At 39.4% G+C, this 26,426-nt stretch overlaps 2 protein-coding genes across 3 annotated transcripts; both read left to right on the top strand.

The window, feature by feature from the left end:
- Positions 1-1,525: 1,525 nt before the first annotated feature.
- On the top strand, positions 1,526-12,677 carry MARVELD2 (MARVEL domain containing 2). Its single transcript, XM_031604789.2, has 6 exons — positions 1,526-2,637; positions 4,376-4,408; positions 5,557-5,696; positions 6,355-6,526; positions 6,899-6,949; positions 7,857-12,677. The coding sequence occupies exons 1-6, from the start codon at positions 1,633-1,635 to the stop codon at positions 7,971-7,973; spliced, it is 1,518 nt and encodes a 505-aa protein (XP_031460649.2). The 5' UTR covers positions 1,526-1,632; the 3' UTR covers positions 7,974-12,677.
- Positions 12,678-13,275: 598 nt separating this feature from the next.
- On the top strand, positions 13,276-25,948 carry LOC116236222 (general transcription factor IIH subunit 2). 2 transcript variants are annotated; one of them, XM_090131629.1, is made up of 15 exons: positions 13,276-13,408; positions 13,498-13,575; positions 14,018-14,054; positions 14,541-14,627; positions 15,435-15,485; positions 16,634-16,688; positions 17,247-17,352; positions 18,393-18,483; positions 18,605-18,692; positions 19,225-19,332; positions 20,455-20,518; positions 21,313-21,416; positions 22,322-22,424; positions 22,715-22,754; positions 23,172-25,948. In XM_090131629.1, the coding sequence occupies exons 1-15, from the start codon at positions 13,329-13,331 to the stop codon at positions 23,289-23,291; spliced, it is 1,212 nt and encodes a 403-aa protein (XP_089987755.1). In that variant the 5' UTR covers positions 13,276-13,328; the 3' UTR covers positions 23,292-25,948. The 2 variants fall into 2 exon arrangements, with proteins under 2 accessions (XP_089987755.1, XP_089987756.1); XM_090131630.1 differs by lacking the exons at positions 22,322-22,424; positions 22,715-22,754; positions 23,172-25,948 and adding an exon at positions 22,063-22,304.
- The last annotated feature ends 478 nt before the right edge of the window (positions 25,949-26,426 follow it).

Consider the following 26,426-nt stretch of genomic DNA (forward strand, 5'->3'; position numbering starts at 1 on the left):
TATTTTCCCACTGAAAAGAAAGAGCAAACCAACGTTTTCTTACATTACTTTCCCCAGAACAGAGAACAGACCCAGAACAGTGTGTCAGCTGATAGCTCTTCTGGAAACCAAGACTCACTTTTTCTCGTGATAAACCTACGCCAACTCTAGCAGAGCATAACGTTGGTAGATATTCACTAGTAGATGTTATCAAACTGATATTGTTGGAAAAATTGGGAAAGTTTTTGTACTTGGAATTCTGAAGGGCTTGAGTGCCTTAAAGTATATACCAGCCATTTAACAAAACATACTACCTCTTAATTCCAATCCATGAGCAGTCAAAATATAATTCTGGCAAAAAAAAAGAGACAATAATTTAATAATGATGCAAAGGATTGCTTTACTAATGAGACGCAACTGTTAGCTGTTGCATTTTAAATGCTTATTTGGAAAAACAACAAGAAAAAGATGAGTTCACCAACAGCAAAACTGTGATTTTAACTTTATCAAGTGGCTTTTATGAACTGAAATTCAAATCTCTGGATGACTGTCATCTGCTCATCAGGAGCTACATTATTCAGGTACGGCACAGTAATTAGATAGACAGCAGTTTGAGCTGTCTATCTTTGGCATGGTGATGATGCCTCTTCAGAAAAACAAGTGGAGAAGAGACAATGGGAAATGCTTCTTACATCCCCTGAAGTTACACATCCATGGAACTATGAGAGTATTTTAATGAGAGCTTCATCTGAAATTAGACAGCAGCACTGATTTTTATTCTGTGGAATTTCTCCCTGTCAGACTACTCAGAGCACCACAATTTTTTGAAACACAGTTTTATTTATTTATTTATTTATTTTGTAGCAGTGCAGCTCCTCTGTGTTCGATGCTGACTCCTATTTCTATTGCAAGCCTATATTGATCTACAGATGGTTCACTAAGCGGATGACACTGTGTGACACGGTGCTGCACCTTTTGAACCACAACATCAGTTACAAAGCTTCACTTCCATTTCTGTAATTGGAGTCAGCATGAGTTGTCACTGGTAATTTGCTAAGTTTTTATCAATACCCTGAGAAAAAAAAAAATTGAACATTGACAACATTTTTTCACACAGAGGGTGGTGAGGCACTGGAACAGGTTGCCCAAGGAGGTTGTGGATGCCCCATCTCTGGAGACATACAAGGCCAGGCTGGATGTGGCTCTGGGCAGCCTGGTCTGGTGGTTGGCGACCCTGCACATAGCAGGGGGTTGGAACTGGATGATCACTGTGGTCCTTTTCAACCCAGACCACTCTATGATTCTGTGATTCTATGATTTTGGTACAGAGGTGCTAGAAAGATTAAGGATTCCAAATAAGCGAGAAGTACGAGATTTCAATACAGTTTCCTAACCCTTCCAGCCCTTGTTCAATCTGCCTGTTTCAATGTAGATTAATCCCTAAGCCCCGCAGACCGCAGCCGGCAGCCCGCCCCTGCCCCTCCTAAGCCGCAACCCGCACTCACTCGGTACGAGAGCGCTCGGCCGGCGCAGGCGCAGTGCGCGCAGCAGTGCCGGCGTTCCCGCGCGGATGGCGGCGCCGCATCACGCAGGTGCGGCCGGGTGGGGCGGCGCGGCGCAGGTGCGGCGGGTAGGGCCGTTCCGCCGCGGGTCATGTCGCGGAGCGCCGCGTCGTCGCCCTCCGGGGCCGCCGCCGCCGCCCCCTTTCCGCCGCCCCCGCTGCCGCTGCAGCCGCCCTTCGGTCCGGACGCGGGTCCCGGCGGCGGGCAAGCCGAGCTGAAGCCGGTGCGGCGCTTCATCCCCGACTCGTGGAAGAACTTCTTCAAAGGAAGGCGCGGCCGCGCCTCGGGCTGGGACGGAGCGACGTCCGACATCGGGTTCGTGTCGGACGGGACGCCGTGCTCGCCGCCCGCCTCCCCCGGCCCGTGGCGGGCACGGCCCGGCTGCTCCGCAGAGCGCTGCGCGGGGTCGGGCGGCAGCTGCCGCTCGCAGGAGGCCGAGGCTATGCTGCGCGGGGACTCGTCGGGCGCGCCCACCGGCATGACGTACAGCGAGCAGGTGGAGGCCTACCGGCAGCGCTACGCCTACATGAAGTCCTGGGCCGGGCTGCTGCGGCTGCTCGGCGTGGCCGAGCTGCTGCTGGGCGCCGCCGTCTTCGCCTGCGTGACCGCCTACGTGCACAAGGACAACGAGTGGTACAACGTCTTCGGGTACTCGCAGCCCTACAGTTACGGCACCTCCTACGGCGGCTATTACTACGGCGGGCCCAAAACGCCCTTCGTGCTGGTGGTGGCCGGCGTGGCGTGGATCGTCACCATCGTGCTGCTGGTGCTCGGCATGTCCATGTACTACCGCACCATCCTCCTCGACTCCAGCTGGTGGCCGCTGACCGAGTTTGGCATTAACGTGGCCATGTTCCTTCTGTACATGTCTGCTGGCATCGTGTACGTCAACGACATCAACCGAGGGGGACTCTGCTATTACCAGCTGTTCAAGACGCCGATGAATGCCTCTTTCTGCCGTGTGGAAGGAGGTCAGACGGCAGCCATCATCTTCCTGTTTGTCACGGTGGTCATCTACCTGATTAGTGCCTTGGTTTCTCTGAAGCTGTGGAGGCACGAAGCAGCCAGGAGGCAGAAGGAAGAGATGGAACGAGAGGTGGGTCGTGGGGGTCCTTTTGGTGGGCACAGCTGTCAGGTCTGCTGTATGGCCCTGAGCCTTCACAGGATCACAGGGTGACCTGGGTCAGAAGGGACCTCAAGGATCATGAAGCTCCAGCCCCCCTGCTACATGCAGGGCCACCAACCTCCACATTTAATAGTAGACTAGGTTGCCCAGGGGCCCATCCAGTCTGGCTTTGAACACCTCCAGAGACAGGGCATCACCTTTGGGGCTGAGCCATCAACCTCAGTCATAGTTGTTGTGAAGATGTGACCCAGAGTCTTTTTGTATTCAGTTTGGTAAGGAACAGGTGGTGCTGTTCTGTGGAATACTGCATTCTCTACAGACATCATGTGATGAAGTACTTCCCTGTGTGTGTGTTTTCCAAACAATGGAAAACACAAATCATGTGGCTGTTGAGCTTTTTAGTAGGATTGGGCTTAAAAAGACTACTCGTTTGGAGACCACACTCTCAGCATGTGAACTGCTACTGTGAATGACAGCAAGAATATAAAATACTGATTTGCATTTTGAAGCAAAAATCCAAGTGATTCTTGTCTATTCAGCTGTATTTACAGTTGTACCAGATATCACGCAGAGGGTGGTGAAGCTCTGGAACAGGTTGCCCAAGGAGGTTGTGGATGCCCCATCCCTGCAGGCATTCAAGGCCAGGCTGGATGTGGCTCTGGGCAGCCTGATCTGGTGGTTGGCGACCCTGCACATAGCAGGGGGGTTGAAACCAGATGATCATTGTGGTCCTTTTCAACCCAGACCATTCTGTGATTCTCTGACAAGGATAGTAATGATAGAGCTGGTGTCTCAGTTCTCAATTATTTCATCTTTTCACTTAATCTGTTTTGCATTGCCGCTGGCATTGCTCCTACTAAAACCGCTCAGTACTCACCTAGTTAATGATAAACTATTATCGTGCAGACCTAGCACTGTCAACCAGGGCATTTGGAGTCACTTGCATAAAATTTCTTCCATGTGAAAGTACTCTGAAAAGCTGCTAAAAATCATTAAAACATAGCTTAAAAATACACATGTGAAGCTTGCAAAAGCCTACCTTAAGTAATTGTCAGCATTTAAATACAAGAAGCTGCATTCCACCTGCTTATGATTGTATTTCTGTTGATTTTCAGCATTTTTATTTAATGTTGGTTTCTTGCGTGAAACTTGAGACTCATCTTTAGGAAAGAGAATTGTGGATGTATGAGACTAGCTAGTTTTCAACCAGTTTTTAAATACATCCTGCAAGAATGAGGTGATTTGCCTGTTGTTATCCATGTTCTTCTTTTATTCTAGTTACTTAAGAATATTTTTGAAGTTAACATTTTTATCATATAAACTAGGATCAAGAGAGTGCTGTACAGAAAAGTAGCAGGTTGGTTACTGGCTAGTTCACCTCTGTGTTTTCTAGGCAATGAACTAAGCCATATGGGTCACTGGGTTGTGAAATTTAAAGGTGATTGACAAGTGATTGGGATATTTCCTCTGTGGTGTTCGTTACAGCTGTGCTACTGAAGATTTTGTTCTGGGTTTTGTGTGGTTTTCTTTATAACACCATTCTTCAAACGCTTGATCTGAAAACATTCTTTTGCTAAATATGTTAATTATTTATTATAAATAAGAATCTCTACAGCTTGGCTCAAAATATATATATTAAGTATCTGTGCTTTTTGACTTACTATTTAAAATAAAACTTAAAGTTCTGTGTGGTTTTTTTTTTTGACAGATGAAAACACAGTTGTCTTTACCAGACAGAAAGGTAGGAAGCAAACTTATTTTTCTGTTTACTGGTATTCCCAATTGCATGTTCTTTTTTTTTCTTGTGACTCCTTGTTTTGACTACTTTTTTTCATTAGTTTTTTGTTGTTGTTTTCGTTGGAAAAGACTAGGTTTAGTTCTTTAGTATAGTCAGGAGAGCATTCTCTTGCTCAGAAGATTTGGAAAAAGTTTGTGAAGAAGTTGGTGCTAGTTCATGTTGGTTTTAAGATTTACTGTCAACAGTATGTGCTTTTACTCTGTCTCATTAAGTGATGAGTTCTGTAGTCTTTATCATAGAATTTTGCAGGTGTGGTTACAGCAGCAAAGCATCTGATGCATTACAAGTTTTAGGGTTTAATTTTTTCCTTTTGGCTTCCTGTTAAAGTTGGAGAGGAGCCAGCGGAAGCTCATTGTTAGGTTTGAGATTTGAGTTTGCTCCTGTTATTGTAAGACTACTCCAAGACTCTCTTACAAGCTTTGAAATACCAACAAAATAAGGATTTTTGAGCTTCTGCTGCACAGATTTGCAGGTTGGACAGGATTTTAATGCAATAGATGTTGATGATTTCCAGAAAATTTATGGAGTGTTTCTTTCTACAGTTCTTTCGGACTTAAATGTTTCCCTTTAAATACTGTGAGCATCCTGCCACTGTCTTTTCTGTTGCTTACTTCAGTACTGAGTCAGGAGCCTTTTTAACTCCATGTGACATCACTCATGTATCAGGGACTAAATTGTAGAATTGGAAGTAAGGGACAAAAGGGATCTCGAGAGAACAGGGTGATTCATGTTTATCCACAAATGAAATGGATATCCAGAAAACTTCCATAAAGTGTTTTTTTAAGATATAGGGGACAAATCTTTTCAAGACCCAAATAAGTATTTGTCTGTCACTGGTACAGATACTAGGTTCATTGCCAAGAATATTAGAACAGACTGGAGGTAACCATTTTAAATTCTTAACTGTAGAACTCTTTCTTGATTTTCTAACTATATTCAAGTACATAAAGAATGTATGTGATTTACTTGTGCTGCTGCTTAGGACTCTTATCTCTGTCTTCATGTTAACTGCATACTTTACAGAACTTGTATTTTGCATTTGAATAAAATCTCATTTTAATTGGAACAATTTTTTTTCTTTTCAAACTTAGTATACTGACAGTGACGACACACCAAAAGAAGAGGTCACTTACAGGCAGCTTAAATCAGTGGAAAGGAAACCAGAACTACTTAATGGTCATATACCTGCAGGTCACATTCCTAAACCTATAGTGATGCCAGACTACTTAGCGTGAGTGACTTAAGTTTCTTTATCAAAGTCAGTACTTGAATCATTTTTTTTCAAGCAGTATTTCTCATATTCATGTTTTCTCTGCACGTGCTACAAAAATTTACAATTCTTTATCAATGCCATGGACACAATAATATAAATAATCTGAAACTTAACAAACAAACAACCCCTAAAACCTGACCTGAGCATTGGAACACACTATTAGAATCTAGCATGTAGTTACCAAGGAACAGAAGGCGCAGGCAATATTCACAGGAAATTTCTTAGCTTTCTAGCTCTATAAATTTGTCTGATCTTGTGTGAGTGCCAAATTGATAATATTTCCTTTAAAAGGTAGGCTTTCCATGTTATCCACAACCTGTTTTTTTATTGTTTCCATGATATAGTGGGTGGCAACCCTGCCCACACTAGAAAGGTTGAAACCAGATGATCTTTAAGATGATCTCCAACCCAAGACATTCTGTGATTCTGTGGTGAAGTATAAAATAAATTGTTTTATATACTATTTGGCATGTATTTCAATGTTCAGATTTGGGAAAGCTTCATCAATTACGAGATGAGCAACCAATACAGAAACACATTACTAATGTCAAGACTCTTTGTGCTTGTTGAAGTCTGATGTCTAATACTAGTCACTGAATATTTACTTATTTTAAAGGAAATACCCAGCAATTCAAACAAATGAAATGCGAGACCGGTATAAAGCAGTGTTCAATGATCAGTTTGCTGAGTACAAAGAACTATCTGTGGAAGTTCATGCTGTGTTGAAGAAGTTCAGTGAGCTAGAAGCATTGATGAGACAACTTCCTCAACATCCTGGAAGCATATATGTGAGTACCTGTGGGGAAAAAAAGGGCTAATAGAAAGCATGCAGCTTCTAACTTTCATTGGTTAAATGTCTGGTGACATTAGCAATGGCTCAGTAGGAGAGAGTTTTTCTCAAATATGCTATTTCTTATTTGGTCATCCGTCTAGAATGCAATGATATTGTTGTATATGTATTTGTGTTTTTGTTTTATTTCATGCTGTTAGCTTTCTAGTTTGAATAAAACAAAGTTAACTTGTTGTCACTATTTCTCAAGTACAAAACGTACAACTAAAATCAGAAAAGATTTGATCAACTGAGAGATTGACTTTTGAGAAGTATTTTGTAAAGTTTACACTGAGGATGCTCAGTGTGTTTAAATGATATCTCTCCGCAGGAACAGGAAAGGATATCAAAAGTTCTGCAAGAATATGAGAAGAAAAAAAATGTGAGTGTTTTCAGCTTTACATTGCTGATTAATCTAAAGAACAACAACAAAGAAAATGTAAACAGACAGCACTTCTGATAGAAATTTGCTACCTTGGGGTACCCCTAGCTATTAAAGAGCTTTGTACATTTTGTATTTTAATTCTTTGGCATAAGTGGGACGCTGCCTACACCATTGTTCATGCAAACAACCTGTTTTGGAGAGTGATTTTATTAGCCAGGTGAGGAATAAAATAGTTAAGTATTTTCGTCTTTTAACATTGTCATTTTAAAGGTCTGTTCACTTTCTGGGGTATAGTTGGTTTATATAGCTGACATGGACGTCAGATATATTAACAGAAAATGTAGTCTTACCCTTAAAAACTATTATTCTTTTTGGTTTTTTTTGGCAGCTTGAAACTTGGGTAGACTTCAAAAAGTAATTTTCAGCATAATCTAAAGAGTTTCACTTGGTCATTTTTAAGTGCAGGCAGTAAATGTGTACCTATGTTCTTTTAAAACGTCATCCATTACAAGTACCTGTTGTTCTTTTTAATTAAATCTGAGTTGTGTCCATGTTAACTAAGTTTCATTGCTTTTTTGGAGACGTATTTATTAGACATGTTAGAACACATATATTAAATAAAAATTATGTAGTAGAATGTAGTTTACATTTGCAGACTTGTTTTTTTAAAAACCGCTGTTTTTCCTAAATAGCTGCAGTAGTGTATTAAAGCAGAACTTCTTTCTCTAGCCCTCTGTGAAGAAAGAAGAAACAGGCAATAGAAAATGGTGGCCAAAGAAAAAGTATTATTCTGGAAAATAATTGTATGCTTAGTCCTTAGTCAACAACATCATTTATAATAGACTACTACTGGATAAAACTGAAAGCATAAATATTAATGTAAGGATTTGTGTTTTCTTGGCAGGATCCTGCATTTCTGGAGAAAAAGGAACGTTGTGAATACCTAAAGAATAAGCTTTCGCACATAAAACAACGAATTCAGGACTATGATAAAGTTATGAACTGGAAAGTACAAATTTAGCAATGCCTTGAGCTTGCATATAATATTTTTCTAGTTTTTAAATCAATAAGCATATTTTAAAATATTTATTTACTCTCAGATCTGTATACTTTCAGTGGGGATAACAGCTACCTGATCACTTCATCACTTCATTAGGTGTTGTATGTTACTGATAGGTTTTATATGCAGATTCAATTATAAATCTGTGTAATGAAATTGTCAGATATGTTTAGAATACCAGTGTTAACATTCTGCTTTTTTTTAATTAAGCATGGTTTATTTGAGAAGTTGGGAAGTCCACTAGAGAAGGCAGTTCTAAATACTGTGTCAAAAGTGTGCATAGAAATACTGTATGAAGGATACAGATGACATCAGAATGATATCAGAAGGAGTTGCATTGTTCTCTTTGGCTGGGGTTTGGTAGAGTATTTGATCATACTGAGGAGGTTTCAGCAGGTAGGAAATGAATTTTACAAGGTGGTTGTATTTTCAAATACACCATTGTATATTAGAAATTATTGGGAATTTCTAATGCAGAGTAAGTTCCTATGTAAGCAGTGATTGTATGCTGTTTTTTGTTTTGTTCTTATGCTCCTCTGTCGAGGTGATGCAACTTAAAAGTGGCATTAAAAGTGACCTTATAAGTGACCTTAAAAGAAGAGTGGCATTGAGTTAAGAGTCATGTTTAGTGTTCCACTAGTGTTGCTGTATACCAAGATGATCTGCATATATTTTTGGGATATTTTAGTAGGCTTCTACTAGGTTAAAGAAAGAGTACTTCTCTTTGTCAGCAAGGAACTGGACTTTTCGCTTTAGCCCAGTTTAAGATTATGTAAATGCTGCTGTCTGTAAACTTCTTATTCAGAGATATAGTACAGTGAAGTTAATTCTCAAAATAGAAATTACTAGCATCTTTTTATAAGGCCAGGAATATTTTGTTTTCTAGAGTGTATCTTTATAAATACAATATAAATTTTCATCTATGTTGGGGTTATAGGTTTATATATGCAAATTTTCACATAAGCCAGTGAATTTTCTCTTTTTATCCTTTTTCTTTAAAAAAAAAAAAACTTTCTACTTAGTAAAATTGCTGAAGCATTGATAGTTTTCTTGTACAGTTTTATATAATTGCAAATGGACTATTTTTTGAAATGCATTTTAGTTTCATTAAAAAAATGAAACAACTTAATGATGTTAATCCATTGCTTATATAATCATTTCATTGTTAAAAATATTGCTACTATTGCTCAGTATTGAAAACACATTAATACACCTAACTCTGGGATTTATTCCTGGTTTGATTTTTGAGCTCTTATTGTCACTTATGTTGCAATCTTGACATTACAACTCACTTTTATGCTTAAAAAATTGACTTCACAATTTTATCAGCCACTTCAATCCCATGAGTAGATGAAGTAAATAATACAAGACACGATGAGAGAGCTTGAAAATTTGGTACCTTCTTATTTGATGGGCTTTGGCTTTCACCATCTGCAAGATCTCTCAGTATTTCTGCCTGAGGTCAGATGATAGTGTTACATTCTGTTTTCCTTCTTGGTTGTCTCAGGTTTAGGTTTTTCTGCTTTGCAAAGAAGAGGAGACCTCTCTACCTTATAAAGTGGCTGGGCCAAGTGTTTTATACCTGCTGTAGTGTACATATTCTAAAGAACAAGTATTTGTTGTAAGTTTCTTGTCCAAGTTCCTTCAATCTAAATTTCCTTTTGCTATATACTTGGCTTTTTTGTCAGTGGAAACTCGAGGCTTTGCATCTGTATTAGAAGTCTAAGCATAAGGAACTTCTTTTTCTAACATGTTATAAACAGTTGATGGTTCTGATTTTTTTTTTTTGTGAAATCACAGAATTAATGGTTTGGGCTGCAGGAGACCTCTAAAGATCACCTTGTCCACTCTTGCCATGGATGGGAATACATTTCATTACATTGTGTTAATAAAAGCACTATCCAGCCTGCTCTTGAATACTTTCAGGGATGGAGGATCCACAACTTCTCTGGGCAACCTGCTCTAACCATCTTTCTAGTAACGAATTTGTCTTCATGTTTTAGTCTAAAAGAATTATACCTTGTGCTGCCTCTGCAGGTGTAAAGTTTTTCTTCCTTTTCTTATCAGCTCCTCTGTATATTGAAACACTACAGTAACATGTCCTTACAGCCTTCTCCAGGCTGAGCAACCACGGATGGCAGCCAGTCGCCTTTGCAGGAGGTGCTCAAGCGCTATGACCATCTTCATGGCCCTCCTCTGGACCTCCTTAACAGCTCTGCATCTTTTCTTGTGCTGAGGTTCTCAAACCTGGGTGTGATATTCTAGTTGAGGTCTCAGAAGGTCAAATAAGAGTGAGACAACAAATTCTCTCAATGTGCTGGATGTAATAACTTCTTTAAATACAGCCGATAATATACATATGTATGACTGACTTTCTGGGCTGCAAGCCCAGAACATTGCTGGTTCATATCCAATTTTTCATCAGCCACTGTCTTCAAGTTCTCTCTACAGGGCTGCTCTCAATCAATTTATCCTCAAGTCTGTGCAGGTATTGGGGATTGCCCTGACCCAGATGCGCAGGATCTGCTGAACTTTGTGAGGTTCACATGGATGTATTTATTGTGTAATTGTCCCTGTCTATAGCATCCTTTTCCTTTAGAGTATCATCTGCAAACTTACTGGGGATGCACTCAATCCCTATCATTCATGAAAATGCCTTATGGAGTTACTCCCTGTACAGACTCATGAGGGACAGCACTTGTTCCTGGTTTCAGTTTGGACACTGAATTGTTGACTCTGACTCCTTGGATGTATACATCCAGCCAATCCCTTATTCATCCAACAAATACGTATTTCTCCAATTTGAAGGCAAGAGTGTCTGAGGAGAGGGGCATATCAAGGCCTTATGGAAGATTCTGTCCCCCTAGTGGACCTTTCTGCCATAAGAACACTGGGTTGTATTTTCAGCCTCTCTTTGAAAGTGATCTGAGTTTCAGTTTCTTAGAAACTTGCTTCTGGACCTTCAGACAGTATCTGTAAAACCTCTGCAGAGCTATTGTGCTTCTCTTCCTGCTAATTTTCCAACATAGATTTTGGAGAAATCAAGATTCATGCAATAAGAATTAGTTGCTGTGAGCTTAAGCCAATCAAGTGTAGGATAGAAAGGAGGAGTAAATTTAGTGAGAACTAATTAGAATTGTGAGAAGTGGTCTTTCGATGGTTTTAAAGGAAAAAAGACAAAATGAAAGTTACTAGATGATTATTGCCTTAGTCTGTCTGTGCAGTCTATTTAGTTTCACCTTTATGATGTACATGCTTGTGTGTACATCTAAAAAGTCTGCTGTATGACCTTACTAGCATGATGGGTTTTTGCATAGTATATCTATACATCAGCAAGCATACAGCAGACACTTTCAAATAAAATCTGTCCTCAGATAATGAGTGTATGGAACAAGACCTTTCATTCTCCAGTCTACATCTTAGAAAATGCCCAGGTAGCTGCTCCAGTCAGCAAAGGCAAAAGTAAAAAATAATTACTTTTCCTGGAATATGAGTTTTCAAGCTGTACTTAATAAATGGCTCTGTACGTTTTTGCACAAATGTCTTATGCCTTGAGCCTAATAAATAAGATAGTGTCTAATAAATGTAATCAAGAGTTTGCATTACGTAGTGTGGTTGACTGGCTTTAACAACAACATAGCAACTAAAAGTACTGGTGCTAATGAAAAACCTAATGGATCTGGTTTTGAGTTTTTAATTTCATAATTCAAAAATTACAATGGGATTTGAAGCATGTGAACACTCACTGTCTGCTCTTATGTCCAGCATTCCTGTCTGGAATCTGAGTTCTTTCCCATGACAATAAAAGACATCCCTGTTCTGAAAGAAGCCCTGTTTCTACCTTTTCTATTAATGATGTTGGCTTGTGCCAACTTTCCATTTCAACATTTTATAAATTGGAATTCTTAAGAAAGGATGGCATGTGACTGCTAGAAGCAAATTTTCTTAGAATTAACAATTTGGTTTTTTTCGTCTTAAATAGTTTTCACTGCTTTTGTCTAAATGTCACAGATTTTTCTTGACTTTGGTTTAATTGAAAATTATCTTTTCCTATGTTTCCCCTCTGTTAATGTTTCTCCTGATATCTGCAACAGTGTGAAAGCTACAGAAGTATTCCACTCCTATTTATGGAAATGTTACTTATGTTTAAATGTTTTCTTCCTCAGTTCTTGGCTTACTTGGATGCAGAGTGACACGCCTTAAAAACGGATGCTTGGTGATTTTTCCTGTAATTCAAAAGGTCAAACACACTCTTGGCACACTTCCATTGTATTCAGCAATGCTGTGATTGTTCTGCAGAGAAATTGGCTACAGTGATCTTCACTTTATTGAGCTCATCTTTATGATGATGCTTCTGAAAATCTTGGTGAGCTTAGAGTACTGCTTGTCTCAGTCCTGAGTATTACCTCTGGCAGATTGGATCAAGCTAAAGCAGCTAAAACAAGTGTGCCATATCATTTTTAACGATGACAATAAATACAGTACAAGCTTGCTGTTAAGGGGTCAATTAAGTAAAACTGAAAGAGCTTGAATTTGTAGAAATTCTTGTATAGTTTTTTATGTATTAATGAGTAAATTAATGTTTGCAGAGGATCTGGGTGCCGGATACTTGAGAGGGGAACAAGAAACAAGCAATCAAGAAAACACAGGTTTTCAGAGCATTTTGATTCAATTTTACACATTCCTTTATTAAAACTATGTATTTCTTACTGATATGATATACTTTCTTAATAATATTTGAGTTTCAAACTCTGCTTGAAAACATCTCTTTTACATGGGTTGTAAAGTAATGTACATTAAGCATGCGTATGCTGCATAAAGATTCTTGCTTGCCTTTGCTTGTTTTTATGTTGATTCCAGATTTTTATATTGAAGTAAGAGTAGGAGAAACCGTTTTTTCAGAACTGAAGTCGTGGAGAAGAAATGCTCAGGAAGATTTCTGACTGCATGCATGGAGCCTGGAGAAGATTCGCCGGTATATACTGGCTGCTTCTTCGTCCGCAGGTAGGGTAGTTTGTAAACTATGTTTAAACAACGTGCTTTCGTTTTGTACGCTTTATGGAACAGAACTGTTTTTGTTTCTGTAGGACCCCTCCCAGGCACATAGCCGCTCGGGAGGAACGAAAAGCGCGCATGGCGGGCGCAGCCGGAGGCTCACGGCTGCAGCACCGCGACGGGGCGCAGCGGGCCCATCCGACCTGGGGGACGGCACATCCGGCCTGAGGGAGGGCACTTCCGGCGTGAGAGGAAGTGGGTGTGCGTGTGCCCGCCGCGCTGCAGCTGTGCCCGCCCGCCGGCAGCGGAGCTTTGGTCCAGATGTGGCAGAGCGGCGTCGCGGCCATGGACGACGAGCCCGAGAGGACTAAGCGCTGGGAAGGAGGCTACGAGAGGACGTGGTAGGTTTTCGTTTCCATTCCTCGCTTCGCTGTGGGCGCAGGACGAGGAGAGCCTTCAAGTGCTCAGCAGGAATCGCCCTTTTCCGTAGGGAAGTACTGAAGGAAGATGAATCCGGATCGCTGAAAGCAACCATCGAGGACATCCTCTTCAAGGCGAAGAGGAAGAGGTACGGTGGTCCTGTCGCCGTTGTGCTCGGTGATCCGAGCTGGGCGGCGTGGGTCTGCTCCAGAAACCTGCCGAGAGTTTTTGCAGAGGGCAGAGCGTGTTCTGTGTCACATTGCCTGGAGAACAGCTAGATTAAAAGCATGGGCTTGCCTTGCTTCAGATTACATTAAAACAACCAGTGTTGTGTGAAACAGTAAAGTGATGAACCTCATGGCAAGTACTGTGTTCAGTTCATTGGGTTTTCTTCTGTTTGTTTAAGAGGCATGCAGTCTGACCGTGATGAAGGGTTGATTGCAATCACACCTTTTGCCTCTTCTCAGTGGAAATACACATCTGTGGCTTATGGGTACTTTCTGTTGCAATATTGTGTTAGTTCCAGACTTTGTTTCAGCCCCCATTCCTTCACCTGCATCTTACTTGAAACTTTCTGTGTATTTTGTCAGAATCTACGAGCACCATGGACAAGTCCGGCTGGGAATGGTACGTCAGCATCCTATGGCGTCCTGAGCACACAGCAAATTCAGCAGAGGTGGCATGGCCAACCTGAAGCAGCTTGTGTTGACTAGACATGCTTAAGAGCAGAGCTTGCACCTTCTTTCTCTCTTTTCTGAAGGCAGCAGGGTGAGCTGTGGAGCACCGGTTTGGTGTGTGTGCAGAGTGCACCTCAAAGATGCAGCCAGCCAGTGCGTGCTTAACTATGGAATTTTTTCCATTTGAGGAATGAATAGCTTTCTTGAATTGCAGATTACAACGTTGCTTTATGCAACAACAAGGTCTTCTAATAAAGACATTGAATGGGTGCAAGCTTTTTGTAGCTGGCCTTCAGAGGAAAAGAGCAGTGAATGTTTTTCAAGATAGATGGCCTTTTGTTCCATTTCAGAGGAGAAATGCAAAAATGCAAAAACTTGGCCCTTGTGTTAAAGCATAAACCTGTAGCAGAATTAACATTTTCTGGTGATAATGCAGATGCGTCACCTTTATGTGGTTGTTGATGGATCAAGAACTATGGAGGACCAAGATTTAAAACCGAACAGACTTACTTGCACTTTGAAGGTATTTCTGTACTCAAAACTTACCTCTTTATTAATCCGCTCCTTTTCTTTAAATTACTTCCATTTTGCATTTAAAAGAATGACAGTCTCCTGCAACCAGATTTTTTACACAGCCTCGTCTCTCCTCTCATACTTACTGTTTTTTTTTCCCTTGTTTCTGTTGCTGATCAGTGATTTTCCTGGGGTAGTTTAGTTTCCCTTTTTTGAATTGTAAAAGCTATGTAACTTTAGAATATGTTGCAGGAGTACTTCTATACAGCAAAGACAGTGGAAGTCTTCAACAGTGTGGAAACCAAGGTGAAATGGGGGCTGTAATATTGGATTGAAGAACAAACATTGAACATTACACATTTAACAGCCTTTTGTTCTTGGAACTGTGGTTTGAATAGATGCTAGACAGGAGTTTGTATTGCTGCTTGAGATGATAGACTTCAGACTTGAACTGTACACACAGTGTTATTAGTGAAAGATCATATAATACAAAGCATTAAAATCCTGAGTTCTGAAGATTTTGTACAGATTAATGCTTTTTGGTATGTCTTTGAATTAATGTAATACAGAGCTTCAGCTTATGAAGTGAATAAAATAAAAAAATTGCTAGTATCTGGTATTGGTTTGCACAGGTAACACTGGAAGGAAAAGGATGGAAGGGCTTGGGCAAAGGGCAGCAAATGGCAGGGACAGGCTTATTTCCCCCCTCCCTTATTTTTTGATTGATCCAACTGTTTTGCAAATAGTATAGCAGCAGATTATTAGATGTGGAGCAAAACTGTATTTAGTTTTTAACAGTCTCATTTTTTCTTTATAGTTACTGGAATATTTTGTTGAAGAGTACTTTGACCAAAATCCTATTAGTCAGGTGAGTGAAACCATGCAAGAGACAATGCCATGAGCAGATTTTTATGCATGTTTGATTTAGCAGCAATTGAAGATTTATTAAATACTTCTATAGTAAATCACAAGATTGTGTGATTGTTAATAGCACTTAATCAGCACTTTATTGTCGAAGGTCGCAGCCTGCTGCAGCCCTGCAGACCTCAAGGGGCTTTTTGCTTAGGATCATTATTGTAGGGCCTCAAGATAATTTACTTCTGTCAGTAATGTTCCATTCTGGCTACAGCTCAGGTGAGGTCATTCTGGAATTTTTCAACCATGATGGAATTCCAGACTGAAGATTCCGGTAGCTCTTAGATGAGGTCATAAGCCAGGCAGCGGGAATTCCAGGTGTGGTCAGGAAGTTCCTAACTCACTGTGCTTGGGCAGAGGCAGAAGTCCAGTACTCTGAGATAGCAGAGCCATCTGGAGGCTGCACCACCACAACAGTCCTGTGACTGAAATCACTCCATCTTTCCACAGCGTGGCAGTGTGGTCACCTTTCTGTGCCTATGAATAAAGTGCCTGTGCGTGTGTATTTCTTTGCTTTCATGTGCTCTGTTTAATTAACTGAAAATTTAGCTTGTCTCGTGTGCATGAGGGAGCCCTTTGTGCAGTGCAGCTTGGCAGTTGAAAGTTGTCAGGGTGCCAAAGTTTGAAGGATGCCAGATGAATGTAACCTGGCATCCTTCAAACCTTCGTGTTTAAACCAGTAGTTAACAAGAAGCACAATGTAATGAGAACTAGTAAAATAATGATGGGGTGCATTAGGTTCAGTGTTTCAGTTGCAGTAGGAGACCATCTAAGTGGGACTTCCCATCATCAGTGTTTTCCTCTGGCTCTGTCCAGTACTTGTATTTCTTCACTACTGTAAGAGACAGTGGTAAACATTTTTAATTACTTACCTGTTTTCTGCGCTTGTTGTAGGTAGCTGATATCAGAATGATGAGGAATCACTTGACTAAAGTCAGATTCACTCCAATAGTTGTTGTTTGTTATTCCTGATGTAGCATAAAACCAAAAGACAAATTTTTGTGATTACAGGTGTAAAGAAAACATAGCAGAGATGTCAGCAGACCCAAATCAACATATTTTTACAATCATTAAGTTTTGCTGTTTTGTTTCCCTCTCCAGATGGGCTTAATTGTAACCAAGAGTAAAAGAGCTGAGAAGATGACAGAGCTTTCAGGTAGGGAGGCAGTATCTTTTTTTAAAACTGCAGATCTTTTGCCAGTGCAGTTAATTTCTCAATCTAGATGTCAGCTTTGTGTCTGCTGATGTTTGGCGAGTTGTTGTGAAGCAAGATTTCTTGGGTTCTTGCTTTCTGTCACCAGCAAGAAATGTGTCTTCAGAGATGTGGATATAAATGCTGTCTCTTTATCCACCTGAAAAGCTGAAGGAATTAGAGTTCCTTGGTGCTTAAGTAGTATTTTGAGGATATCAGGAAATTGAATTCTGTTTCTCCTGGAATTTGTGAGATAATTCACTCTGACTGCTTAGTTCATGTGAAACAATGATAGTTTTCTGCCTTTTTGGCTTCTTGAAGTTTCTAGAGATGGAATATCTGCAATGTCTAGCTTTTTGTAAAAGATTACTTTCTAGATTGAGATCACTTCTAAGGGAAAACATACTTAGAAGTCATGGTTTGAAAATTCTTGCTGTGTAAGTGCACTTCATAAAATGTATAGCTTAAATATTATATTTTTTAAACTAGTTATTTCAGCTGAACTGTTTTATTCATTTGCAGGTAACCCAAAAAAGCACATAGCTGCTCTGAAGAAAGCAGTGGATATGAACTGCCAGGGAGAGCCATCTCTGTATAATTCTCTAAATTTGGCCATGCAGACTTTAAAGTTAGTATGTAAACGGGGTTTTGTGTTTTCTTTGTTTTCCATCATCAGGATAATGCTGATTGTGAATTTTTGAAGGGATGGAGTCAGTATTTAGTTTTTAACAAGTAGTGTCTTTCATGGTGCTGCTATGAGTCTTCAGAAGATGGCTTTGATTCCTCATACAATGCAAACTGTTAAGGAGGTATCTTCTAGACAGGTATTATATTCAGTTTTCTAACATAAGACGTTTCCATTTAGAGACGAGCTTCTTACAGCAAGCAACAGCATCTTAAAAAAAAAAAAAAAAAAAGTGGATGATTTTACCTAGTGTATAAATATGATTATAGACCCTGCTGTGTGTTTTTAATAGAGAACTAAGTTAAAGAGAGAGCCGAGGATTAATAATTTTAAGAGAACAGGAAAGAAACTGTATTGAATCACAGTAACCTGATTGAAGTTTTGACAGACTTCAGGAAGGTAAGATTTTGAGGTAGGATAGACTTAAAGATTTTATTTTTTGCAGTGTGTGTCATTTAATTTAAGAAAGCATTTGGTGAAAATGGTTTAGCAGCTAGTTTTGTTCTGGCAGCATTTCTAGCTCATAGTCAATGTCACATGTCATATCAATGTCACAAAACGTATTTCAAAAAGTGCTTCCAGGAGAGTTCTCAATTAAGAAGTAAGAGAAGAGGGTGGAGTTAAAAGCAGTAGATTTGCATCTGCAAGAGACTTCTATTTTAAAAAGTTAGGAAGACTAACTGCAGTGTTGCTGGTTTGATGGTGAATTTTACTTGGGAGTGTGTGGGTAAGATATGGAAATAACATGAACATCATCACAATCAGATCACAATTGCACAGTTGTGTACTAAGTGTTAGATACTGGGAAAAATCGGATTTTAGAAGAAGAAATCTGAAACTCAGAATGAACTTATCAAAGTTTCTCAGGATTTTACAATCAACTTCCTATCAGGTCATTTTCTGATATTAGTACATTAAAATCCTCAGGAACATTATCATATGTGTTGCTTAATGTAATGAAATAAACTGTGTGCTTTCTTTAGGCATATGCCAGGACATACAAGCAGAGAGGTTTTAATAGTCTTCAGTAGTCTTACAACATGCGATCCCGCCAACATCTATGAGCTAATCAAGGTACAGAATCAAAGTTCAACTAGTAGTTTTAGCCTCCAACCTGTTAGACAACTTGACAACTTCAATCCTTCTTTATTGCTCAGTGTACAAATCTGATCATTTTTTCTTTCTCCATATGAAGTGTTTGAAAGCAGTTAAGATCAGAGTGTCTGTCATTGGTCTAAGTGCTGAAGTTCGAGTCTGTACAGTACTGACCCGAGAAACTGGAGGTATGTATATGAAGGACTGTAATGGCACTGATCAAATATATCTTAAATCAAAATTAAATAACTAGTTTGTTATTTTCTTTAACGTGTCTTGGTGATAAAGAATAGTCTGTAGTTCTAGCAGGAGGTAAAATGTTTCTCAATTCTGTGACATACAGACTGTTCAGTGAAATAGTTTTAAAACAGGATTCTAGTAAGAAAACTGCACGATGTGGAACATGATATGATTTCTTAGTATCATTTATTACATCAGTGGTAATTCTTACCATGTAATTGGTGATGCAGCTGAGGGCCTTCACTTACAAGTGAATATTCTATTGTGTTAATGATAAATCTTGTTTTCAGTAGTATTCACAGGGATGTTTTCTTTTTGGATTAAAAAATATATATATTTTTTGCCAAAAGTTGTTTTTTTTGTTTTTGTTTCTTTTTTAATACACAAATGTTGTTATTTTCTGTTAATTGGAGAACGTTTCCCTTGTCTTCTTGTTCATAATGCATAATATGAGAGTAAGGCATTTCTTTGTCATGGCAGGAACATACCACGTTATTTTAGATGAAAGTCATTATAAGGAACTGCTGATGCATCATGTTAGTCCTCCACCTGCCAGTTCAAGTTCGGAGTGCTCCCTTATTCGAATGGGTAGGGTATGGTTTTGGTGCAAAATCTGCAAATCTTCTGTCTTTTTCAGTCTTTGTGTCTTTTATGTGAAAACAAAGCAAGTGGTTAGAAGCATAATAAAGGTATATGATTTTTTTAGTGAGTTAGCTTTTGTTTTGTTAAGCATTCTTCTAGTTATTGAATGTTGTTCCTACAAAGTAGCAAGCTTCTTAAAAAAGTGCTTGTAACAAAGGAGACAAATTGCTCAATTGCATCTTTAGCAGGAAGATGAATAACAGTGCCTGTGTAGCAGTTGTTGTAAATGTAATATTTAGAAAAATGAATGATGAAAAACTGCATTGTTTCTCCCTCCGTATTTACTCCCACAGAAGACAAATATTATAAGACAAATTGGCTTTAAGGCTGTTTTGCACGTGTTTGTTAGAAAGCACAGTACAATGGTGCACCTTTAAGCAGGTGGATTAGGTACCTTTTCTTCTCCTGATGTATTTCTCAATAAATTTAAGCCTAGAGTTAAACTGGAATAGTACCACTAATGCAACTGATTAGAGCATTGACTTCTCTCTTTCATTCATCCATTTTCACAGAGGGAATGTATATATTTGTGTGTGTGTGTGTATGTCTGTGTGTGTATTAAGAAATAAACTGGATACTTGAGAAGAGCTGTAAAAACATCTGGCATAGAAAGACAAATGCCTTTTAGCCTTCATAAAGTGCTGTAGCATAGTGGTAGATGAGACTGTGCTTGAAAGGAGATTTTACACTTAATGTCTGTGTATTATTTTCCCTGTAATAGGAATTGTTGTTCAAGTGTACATTTATGTTGTGCTCCTTCTAATTTCTTACCATTGCACATCATTTTCTTCTTAAGCTTTTTATTCAAAAACTAGCTCCAGTAACTTTCAGTTAATAGGAAGTTCATGGGAAAAAAAGAATATCAGTTATGGGAAATACAGTGAGGGATTTGTTGGTGGATGTAGATAGAGACTTTAAGGAAAATTTGTTGCTTGTTAAAAGTGTTTTAATTCTTGTAGTAGCAAACAAAAGAGATATTTTGCATGATATTTGAACTTCTCTATTACCGTTGAAACTGAAAGATTACTCTTGTTTAAAATCGATAATAGAAAATGTTTTTCTCTTCAGGTTTTCCTCAGCACACCATTGCTTCCCTTTCTGACCAAGATGCAAAGCCATCCTTCAGCATGGCGTAAGTAGAGTTGATGAGAATTCAGTGAGCTGACCAGAACTGAAGGTTATGCAGTAATATGTATCAGATTCAGTGAAAATATTGCAAAATAACATGAAAAAGGACTAGCAAGCACTGTGTTGAGACTTCTCAGTGAAAATCTTACTTCTGTTTGCATATCTACTCTATGGCCATGGTTACCTCTTTAAAATACGAATTATAAAATTCACATTAGTTTCTTTTTTTGAAGGTAGAAAATGGCTTTTAGATATGTTTATTAATACTGCCAATTTTAAAGACATTTCTTTATTAAAATACTTCTATCCTTACAGAAAAAAATTGATGATAAAGAGCATTCTCTGTAGTAAAGTTTTTTTTAATTTGCTCACTAACTTGGCTTTAAAAAGATGTTTAGAACTGAAACCTTGTTTGTTTAATGTGCTGGTCCCTGTAATGAAAGGAATTGTAGTTTTAAGGATGGTAGAAGAGCCTGAGTTTTTAGGACAAACAATCTGCTCTTTGAAAGAATAAGTACTGACATGCATCTTAGTCAGTACAGAATGTTGTGGGGAAGCAGAAGTATTAGTACAGGCATCCTTAATAATTTTTTTTCCAAAGTTTATTGACTCCTTTATATGGGAGTATTTGGTCTTTGCTTTACATCTGTGGGAATATGTGGTTACTGAATACTTCCATACATTTTGGTGTGTAGAAGCTACTGAAAATTAACTGTTTGTTAAGAGAACTGTTTGTGTTTGTTTGTTCGTTTATATGGTGTTCTCTCTTAAGCATTTAATTGACTTCCTCTGTTCTAGACAACTGGAAAACAACAGTGAGCCATGTCTTACATTGGATGGGTATTTCTGTCCTCAGTGCAGAGCCAAATACTGTGAACTTCCTGTGGAATGCAAGATCTGTGGTGAGTAACAAAAGCAGGTGAGCACATGCATTATGTGCTAATGATAAGAACATTAAGGAGTGTTGAAATACAGTTGTGCTCAGAAATTAAAGGCCAGCTCTACTTAATTTCTGGAATTTCAGCTTCATGCAAGGGACTTTCAGAACTGCCGCTGTAAACCTGTACCATACTGTTTACTGCGAATAATCTGTTGTTCATGTGCCTGTTGCTGAAGTCCTTGTGCGTGCAGAACTGTTACTGACATCACTGAGCCTAGATGCAGCATGTATGTATCTTGTAAAGTTTCACAGAATGTATGTTTGCAGTAATTATATTAAAAAATGTTGTTGCTATTCTTGATTCCTGGAATCAAGGTCATGATGGAAAAGAAAGGCAGGAACACTAGAAATACTTGCTAACAAGAATATGTGATATATCAAAACATAACAAGTTGTAGACATTCTACTACCTGACATCAGTGAGTAGTACATGTGTGGTTGTTCACCAGAATAGAACAAGTAACTGACAAGCTGCCATTCACATCTGTGGGAAGGATGGGTTTGTTGTATTAAGGATATTGACAGTGATATTTACACACTGCAGGATTTGTTTGCAGTGTCTGTAACTCCTGGTTTACAGACCCTTTACTGATAGAAGTTGCTTTCAGGGAAACTAAACAAAGAGTTGAGGTGGAATAAAAGCATAATGAGAGGAAGGAGGGGAAAGAGGAAACTCTCGTTACTGGTCACGGAGGAGGAGAAGCAGGATTTGCAACAGTAACCTCTACTGAAGACTCTACTGAAGGCTACATTCTTCAGTACTTCTGAAGTTGAGTTAATTCTTCTAATTAGAATTCTGGGCAAAATAAAGGAGTTATATGTTTATTACCTGTCTCTTATAGTAATATTGGTATCTTTTATTTGCAGGTCTTACACTAGTGTCTGCACCTCATCTGGCTCGGTCTTACCACCACTTGTTTCCTTTGGATGCCTTTCAGGAAATTCCGCTGGAAGAATATCAGGGAGAACGGTATGAAGTGATACTTGTGATAATAACTCTACTTTTGATAATACAGTTGTTTTTGTTTTTTTTTTTTCACCTTCCTGTCAGTGGCTTCCATACTGCTAGAGAGGCTGTTAAATATTTGGAGATTTTCGATCACTTCTGGGAAAAAGTGTTTGTAGTTACATTAGCAGTTATCTGCCCATTCAGTTAAATACCTGAAATTGTCCTATAAGTGATTGATATGTGGGATATGTTTTTAAACACCATTATATATTATCTTGTAATTTTCAATTTATAAACAATTTTGTTTTTAGGTATTGTCAAGGCTGCCAAGCAGAAATCAAAGATCAAAATGTAAGTACTTTGGAATGTGCATGGAGAGGTGCCACACGTATAAGCAGTCAAAGAATCAGTCATAAAAAGTACTCTTCTAGAGGCCAAAAAATAATACTTGCAGTGTTATTCTCTGCTAAATAGAGTTCTGTGTCATAGCTGTGCCTTTGAGACTTCAGAGGCTATGCAAGTGTGGGCAAGGATTTCCTAAACTTACATGGATAAGGTTCCACTCGTCAGGATGTGGAAGCAGTGACTCAAACTCAACTCTTTTGACATAATTGCTCTTTGAAATCCAACGGAATTAGTGTTTCTTTTGGATATATATTGCAAGCAATATCCATTTGTTTTTACTATCTTGATGATGACTGTTGCTCTACTGTAATGTGTTGGTGGGGAATTTTCTTCTAATTTAACTTGTTTTTCTACGTTTTCCAGGTTTATGTATGCAAAACGTGCAAGAATGCATTTTGTGTGGAATGCGACATATTTATTCATGATTCCCTGCACTGCTGTCCTGGCTGTATTCATGAGCACCCTGCTCCTGTATCTGTATGATGTCATCTTTGTTAGAGATTGTTGTATCAGTCTTGTATAAATCTGTGTTTTTTGTTCAGACTTGGCTTTCAGTGAGGCACCTCAAAGAGGAACGATTGCAGAAGAATGAACACTGGCTTGGAAGCAAGTATAACACTTACCTGAGGTATTAATAATCTTTTAACTGTTAATCAGATACAGATAATTTAGGAATATATTTATTTTAAAAGTTCAGCGTTTTTCTTACTTTTGCTGTGGGTTAACATGTACATTTGTAAATGTGGGATTAATAAAACTAGTTTATATATTAGTGTGATGAATCTGATGATTCATGTTTGTTCAAAAGAGAAGCCTTGAAAATATATGCATCTCTTTCAGAGGATTGTGGAATAGAGCAAAATATTTTTCTAAGAAATTAACAAAGATATTTTAGAGCAATTTGTTTAATGTTCTGATGAATGAAAAGCTTGACATGAGCCAGCAGTGCACTCTTGCAGCCCAGAAGTATCCTGGGTGGCCAGCAGAGAGAGGGAGGGGATTGTCCCTCTCTGCTCTGCCCTAATGAAGACTCATCCTGAGTACTGCATCCAGGCAGTGCAGACCCCAGTTGGGAAGCTGTGCTCTAGAGCCAGGAGCAACAGGTTTTGCCTGCCCATGCACATTCTGCAGACTATAAACACTGTGTTGCAAAGAAGGGATAGGACACGCAAGGTAATAATTGTCTGACCTCACCAACCATCAGAAGGTCCTGATCTTGTGTCTGTATTTGGCAGAACTCAGCTTCTTCACCCATAAGAGGGCACAGCTGTAGCAAAGCTGGTGGAGATGAGTCACAGCATCCCAGATGTCCCCACAGAGGGGGCAGATCCATTCTGGATTCTGGGCTGTGTGGTGAGTGAGGCTGTTTCCTTCGCTGGTGCTGCAGCAGACAGAAGCTGTCACAAACTGCAAAGGAGAGCAAGGCTGTCTTTCACAGCAAACTCTCCCAGCCCATGCTCATCTCCAGCTGCTCCAGAGCTGTCCCCACACTGCTCACTAAAAGCTTGCTACTGCAAACACACCTTTCAGGGCCTGAGCTGCCAGAACTGTGCAGGGCTGATGAAACTGACAGTGCTGTAGGATGGGCTGCTGTCAACCCCACAGCACAACCAAAGCCTCATTTTGTGCTCCAAGTCTCGCAGATATGCCCAACTTGAGTCCAGGCATGAGTCTGTGTTGTACTCTGCTACCATCTGAATTCTTAGTGAGGATCACAACTGCTTGGCCGGTGACCTCACAGTCCATTGCTGCATGTATTCAGGCACCAGCCTGGGCTTCCAGCAACCTCCATCTGGATACAATACAGATTGTTGGCAGTCTAGCTCAGTGCTCATATCACAACAGGTGGCTTGGCACATGCTATCCTGTACAGTCTAGTCTCCAGTACCTGCTTTAGCAGAGAGGTTGGGCTAGATGATCCCCAGAAGTCTCTTCCAAACCCTGCAATTCTATGTTTTTTAGTGCAATTCTTAAAAGTGTTTTTTTGCAAGGTAGGAGAACTTGAAGACATTTACAGCTTTTGAAGCATTTTCTTTTTTAGGACTTGAAAGCACTAAAATAATTTAATGCGTGTTTTCCTACTGGAGAAGAATGTAATTTTAGTAATTTCTGGAAAAAGTTAAAAAGGTTGGATATCCTAGATTTCAAATCACTTTCCTAGGTATGAATCTGATATACATCTAATATATATGTGTAAGACTCTTGAGTTCCCTCAGTTATTCGAGAGGAAAACAAGCATTTTGGAAGCAGAGGGCAATAGAACGTGGTTATTATTGGGCTGAACAGTAGATAATCTTGAACCATCACATAGCAAAATATTTTATTTGTTCCACAGTACAAATAACAAAAAGTGAGTAATTCCAAGAGATAAGCTGTATTTGAGAAAAACAGTGCAGGAAACAAACACTTTAATGAAGTCACTTTAGTAAAGGGAACCATAGAATATCCTGAGTTGGAAGGAACACAAAAGAATTTATCAGAGAACATCCACATGGGGGATACAAGGACTGGGAAGGATTTAGAGGGTGGGTAAATCATGTATCAAACAGCCAAGCACAACAGAATGGTATTGTTTCTGAGTGCTGGAACATATAAAAGTCTTTCTCAAACCTTCTAATTATTTGATATATATTGCTTTACATACTATCTCGAGAATCCTCTAGGCTTTGTGATTGTTCTTCCAGTCGCTGTATCACATGAATCATGCCAACAGCAACAAAAAGTTTGCCTTTACTTTATTGAGCTTCTGTTGTGAAAAATCCTGAGGAATGAGGCTTTGGTATCTTAAAGGTATGATTGCATTCAAAGCAGGAACTCTGGTGAATAAACCAAAAAGTACACTGAAACCTGCGATGGAATTTTTGGAGTGGTGGTAATCTCGTTGATTGCACTGCAAGTAATACCTCATATTTATTTCCAAGAGAACAACAACTGATACAAAGAGCATAAAAGATGTTCAAGATGAGATCATCCTTGCACCCAGAGATCTTCAGTCAGCTGGGAAAACTTCAGCCCTCTAACAGTTTGAAATATCTCAGTCTAACATCTCAATCTGTCTCCAGATGGTCTCTGTAGGCTTTACGTAGAAAAGGACTCCCTTTTCTTAAGATGACATGTGCCAAAAGTATTTTGTTATATTTACATAGTTTATTTTGTTGATGGTCATCTCCAGGTCCTGGAGAGGAGTCTCACCTGTGTTACCTCTGTCTGTAATGGTTTCCTTCTTGCATCTCTGTTGCTTTCCCAAGGATTTCTCTTGCAGTCAAGGTTATGCAGCTGTGCTCTCTCAGAGCAGGGTCTCGCAACCTTGGTTGGCAGCAAAGCCAAAGGGTGGCAGAATATTACAGGAAGAATGCAGTGTGTGGGTGACTTACAAATGAAGTCCTCCCTCAAGGACAGATCAAAGAATTTTGATGGAGTGAAAAAACAGAACCAGGACCTCTCCTGTTATAAACTGCTGTTGTAGCTACTGGTGCTTGCTGGTACCTGAGCAACTCAGTTGGAACTAAATAATAATTACTAAGGGGTTACAACTGGGCTTATTTTGTTCTAGCAAACTTATAAAGAAACTTTGATGTAAAAGCAACTCTAAATTCTGTAGGAACGGGTAACAGCTCA

This window comes from Phasianus colchicus, chromosome Z (assembly GCF_987193195.1).
Source record: "Phasianus colchicus chromosome Z, bPhaCol1.hap1.1, whole genome shotgun sequence".
Classification (NCBI taxonomy): domain Eukaryota; kingdom Metazoa; phylum Chordata; class Aves; order Galliformes; family Phasianidae; genus Phasianus; species Phasianus colchicus.

What these genes read in the sequence shown, in the direction of transcription:
- MARVELD2 (XM_031604789.2), top strand. Translation starts at nt 1,633, where the DNA reads ATGTCGCGGAGCGCCGCGTCGTCGCCCTCCGGGGCCGCCGCCGCCGCC. An exon ending in TGTCTTTACCAGACAGAAAG is followed by an intron (nt 4,409 to 5,556) that starts GTAGGAAGCAAA and finishes TTTCAAACTTAG; the next exon opens with TATACTGACAGTGACGACAC. An exon ending in GTGATGCCAGACTACTTAGC is followed by an intron (nt 5,697 to 6,354) that starts GTGAGTGACTTA and finishes CTTATTTTAAAG; the next exon opens with GAAATACCCAGCAATTCAAA.
- LOC116236222 (XM_090131629.1), top strand. Translation starts at nt 13,329, where the DNA reads ATGTGGCAGAGCGGCGTCGCGGCCATGGACGACGAGCCCGAGAGGACT. An exon ending in TGTGGAATGCAAGATCTGTG is followed by an intron (nt 21,417 to 22,321) that starts GTGAGTAACAAA and finishes TTTTATTTGCAG; the next exon opens with GTCTTACACTAGTGTCTGCA. An exon ending in CAGAAATCAAAGATCAAAAT is followed by an intron (nt 22,755 to 23,171) that starts GTAAGTACTTTG and finishes TACGTTTTCCAG; the next exon opens with GTTTATGTATGCAAAACGTG.